Source organism: Limulus polyphemus, unplaced genomic scaffold, assembly GCF_000517525.1.
Source record: "Limulus polyphemus unplaced genomic scaffold, Limulus_polyphemus-2.1.2 Scaffold3167, whole genome shotgun sequence".
Lineage (NCBI taxonomy): Eukaryota > Metazoa > Arthropoda > Merostomata > Xiphosura > Limulidae > Limulus > Limulus polyphemus.
In genome coordinates this window covers 1-3,768 of record NW_013668777.1, presented here as the reverse complement: position 1 = coordinate 3,768, position 3,768 = coordinate 1, and the positions used below count along the sequence as shown (strand labels likewise).

The following is a 3,768-nucleotide window of genomic DNA, read 5'->3' as shown; positions in this document are numbered from 1 at the left end:
GTATTACATAATGAAACCCATATCTTCTCCCTGTCTAATAACATCAAATCTTTTTTTACCAATAACTAGAGAATGTATTACATAATGAAACCCATATCTTCTCCCTGTCTAATAACATCAAATATTTTTTTACCAATAACAACTAGAGAATGTATTACGTAATGTTCTTAAGTGTTAGATGTCCATACAAGCAATAAAACAATACTTGTGGTTGTTTGAGGTTTGAAATAGCAGGTCAGAATGTTTAGCATGGACTCATAGCTCAGCCTTCGGAACTCTGGGAAAATCGCATTGGCAATATTCATACTTATGAATTTAATCTGAGAAAGTACGATGGTATTTTTGGAGTAACTAGTGCCTTGGTAGACACGTGGGAAGAATAAGAATGTTGTAATTTAGAGCATTCTTACGAATATTTGTTTAAATATATATATATATATATAAAGTTATGAGAACTACTCTAAGATACGTTGCGCCATCTATTATGACTTGTATAAGTAAACATAATTTGTTCATGTTTAATTTTAAAAATAATATTGTGATCAAATGCAATCGGAGTTGTGAGGTATATTCAGTGTTAGATGGCATCAGACAAATTTTGATTTTATTTTATAATAATTATAACGTATTTGTGTTAGGCATTTTCCAGCATATTACATTATGTGAGTATTTATTTATTTTTTTAGGGATCCCTCCGGTTACGTTTACAAAACCACCTAAAATCACAGGGCCTTCCAAAGGTACGTGTATATTTTTACTAAATCCCTTTCTTTCACCGAAGGGCCCGACATGGCGCTCGATTCGCAATCTGAGAGTCGCGGGTTCGAATCCCCGTCCCACCAAACATGCTCGCCCTTTCAGCCGTGGGGGCGTTATAATGTGACGGTCAATCCCACTATTGAGTTGGCGGTGGGTGGTGATGAATAGATACCGTCCCTCTAGTCTTTCACTGCTAAATTAGGGACGGCTAGCCCTCGAGTAGTTTTGCGCGAAATTCCAACAAAACCAATCTCTTATAATCACACTCTAAAGCGCCCCCTATGAAGCGATTTCTCACCTTAATACTGAAGGTCGTGTTAGATTCTGAATGTTTATATTGTTTATAATATCAAAAAACTATCTGTTACGCTTATGATTTCAACATAAAAAAATATGTCTCTACCGGATTTGGAACCAGATGATCGATATTTCAGTTATGTAACCCAAGTGCATGAACTTCAAACTAATAAAATTGAAAATGTAAAGAAATTTAACTTGAGTATTTCTTTATTGATTTAAATTCAACATTCTTGAAATTTACGATAATTAGTTTGCTAAAGGAATTGTAGCTAAAAAAATAAATAATAAAAATATCAGCTCGTTGTCCTGTTAGTTCTGGCTGAAGTAATAGTTACTTCCGGTTCAAAATAGTTACAGGGCACAGCTGTAGGTGTCAGTTGTGTGAATTAAAATATCCCCGTGTGGTCAACTGACGACACAGAAATGTATACATGACCTCTTTGAAATAACACGTTTTTAGTTTCAGTGTTTATACACTAACGAACCCTTAAAAAAAAGGAAGGAATTGGATCTTGATATAAAGGTAGATTGTTTGTAAGGAATAACGTTAGTGTGTAGATAACTGTGCTTAGCTAATCCCCAGAACTGTAGTTTAGATGTTATTTGTATGGACATAATTATTTGGAAAAGTTGTGTTACGGATTTAAAACGTTTATATGTTCGAAAATTGATTTACAAAATACCGAAAAACTTCAATTTCACTTCTTTCTTTTTTTAAATCCAAAAAGCAAGACAAGAATGAGAACCTTATTTAAAATAATACATCCTGTTCAGATCCCGTCAATTCAGCATATTATCTTACAAGATATATCCACAAATTGTTTATATTATATCTTATTACAACTTACAGCTCTTACAGTCAGGAAGATTATTTTTTAGAACATGTACAACGTTTCGATCTCTGGTTCGAACATTTTCAAGTACACAAGAGAATGATCGCATCAGTGATCGAAACGTTGTACATGTTCTAAAAAAAAAATCTTCCTGACTATAAGTTGTAATAAGATATAATAGAATATAAACTCGGAAAGAAACTATATATGCCTGGGTACTGTTACCATAATATAAGTTTTATATATTAAATCCAATTTATTATTGTGAACGTGAAAATATTAATAAGCCTTTTTGTTTTTACTAATTTTACGGCCTAATTGATGACGTGGTGACTAGAGAGGGAACTTGATATAACTGCCTGAATTAATGAGGTCTAATGGGGAACTAAATGCACCATATGTTTGTTTGAAACATTATCAACAACTTCTAATGAAAGCGATGTACCAAAATAGGTCAGAACTAAAAATTAGCTCGGTAAATAGTGATTAGAATTCATCGGCATTTTCGGTCATAATCCCAATATCTCACGAGATTCAACTTGCTTAGGATATAGGCTAGTCCTTTATTCTTACATTAAACTTACAATTTAAAATCAACTTCGTGATGGAATAAAATGTACATACTAGATACATAAAGACTAGTTGTTTGCTTCGTTCCTGCCCTTTAACCAAAAGTTTTAAATATATTTAAATCTTGCAGAGAAGTCACAATGTGGAAAATGCAGGAAACGCAGCCGAAAAATAAACAGGAAGAAGTATTGTAAGAGAAATTATGGTAAGTAGGCATCGGCCAACTATCTAAGTATTTGATGTTTTTTGTATATACTGCTATAATGCTCATTAAACCTGATTTGCATTTTATACGCGCAGCCCAGACTCTTAGCTATGGGTTGTTTTTGGTGCTCACCAGAATTCAATACCAGTTCTTTTTTGCAATTGGAAAAGGATCAAGAGGTGTCGTTAAATTACAGAAAACTTGATACACAGTAAGGTTAGTTCGCGGCAAAGGTGAATACCAGGAGAATTTCACCACTTCTAGTATGGTGATTACCTGTACTTCTTTAAGGAGGATTTCACCACTTCTAGTATGGTGATTACCTGTACTTCTTTAAGGAGGATTTAATCACTTCTAGTATGGTGATTACCTGTACTTCTTTAAGGAGGATTTAATCCACCATACTAGAAGTGAAATCCTCCTTAAAGAAGTACAGGTAATGGTCACCATACTAGAAGTGGTACTCACCATACACACACAGGTAAAATAATTCTTAAGGTAGTAAAGGTACTCACCATACACAAACACAGGTAAAATCATTCTTAAGGTAGTACAGGTACTCACCATACAAACACAGATAAAACCTTTCTTAAGGTAGTAAAGGTACTCACCATACAAACACAGGTAATATCATTCTTAAGGTAGTAAAGGTACTCACCATACACAAACACAGGTAAAATCATTCTTAAGGTAGTAAAGGTACTCACCATACACAAACACAGGTAAAATCATTCTTAAGGTAGTAAAGGTACTCACCATACAAACACGGGTAAAATCATTCTTAAGGTAGTACAGGCATTCACCATACAAACACAGGTAAAATCATTCTTAAAGAAGTACAGGCACTTTTACTACCTTAAGAATGATTTTACCTGTGTGTGTGTATGGTGAGTACCTTTACTACCTTAAGAATGGTTTTACCTGTGTTTGTATGGTGAGTACCTGTACTACCTTAAGAATGATTTTACCTGTGTTTGTATGGTGAGTACCTGTACTACCTTAAGAATGATTTTACCTGTGTTTGTATGGTGAGTACCTTTACTATCTTAAGAATGATTTTACCTGTGTTTGTATGGTGAGTACCTGTACTACCTTAAGAAT

The 3,768-nt window shown here is 33.9% G+C and overlaps 1 protein-coding gene across 1 annotated transcript in view; it reads left to right on the top strand.

Annotated features, from left to right (window-relative positions):
• Window positions 1-2,667, top strand: part of LOC106468794 (netrin-1-like) — a gene marked incomplete at its 3' end in the record, with an annotated part of 93,415 nt that extends 90,748 nt beyond the window's left edge. Inside the window, exons 4-5 of the mRNA XM_013929234.2 lie at window positions 687-740; window positions 2,593-2,667. Coding sequence (XP_013784688.2) covers window positions 687-740; window positions 2,593-2,667 — 129 coding nt within the window. The remainder of the gene's footprint in view (window positions 1-686; window positions 741-2,592) is intronic.
• Between the last annotated feature and the right edge of the window lie 1,101 nt (window positions 2,668-3,768).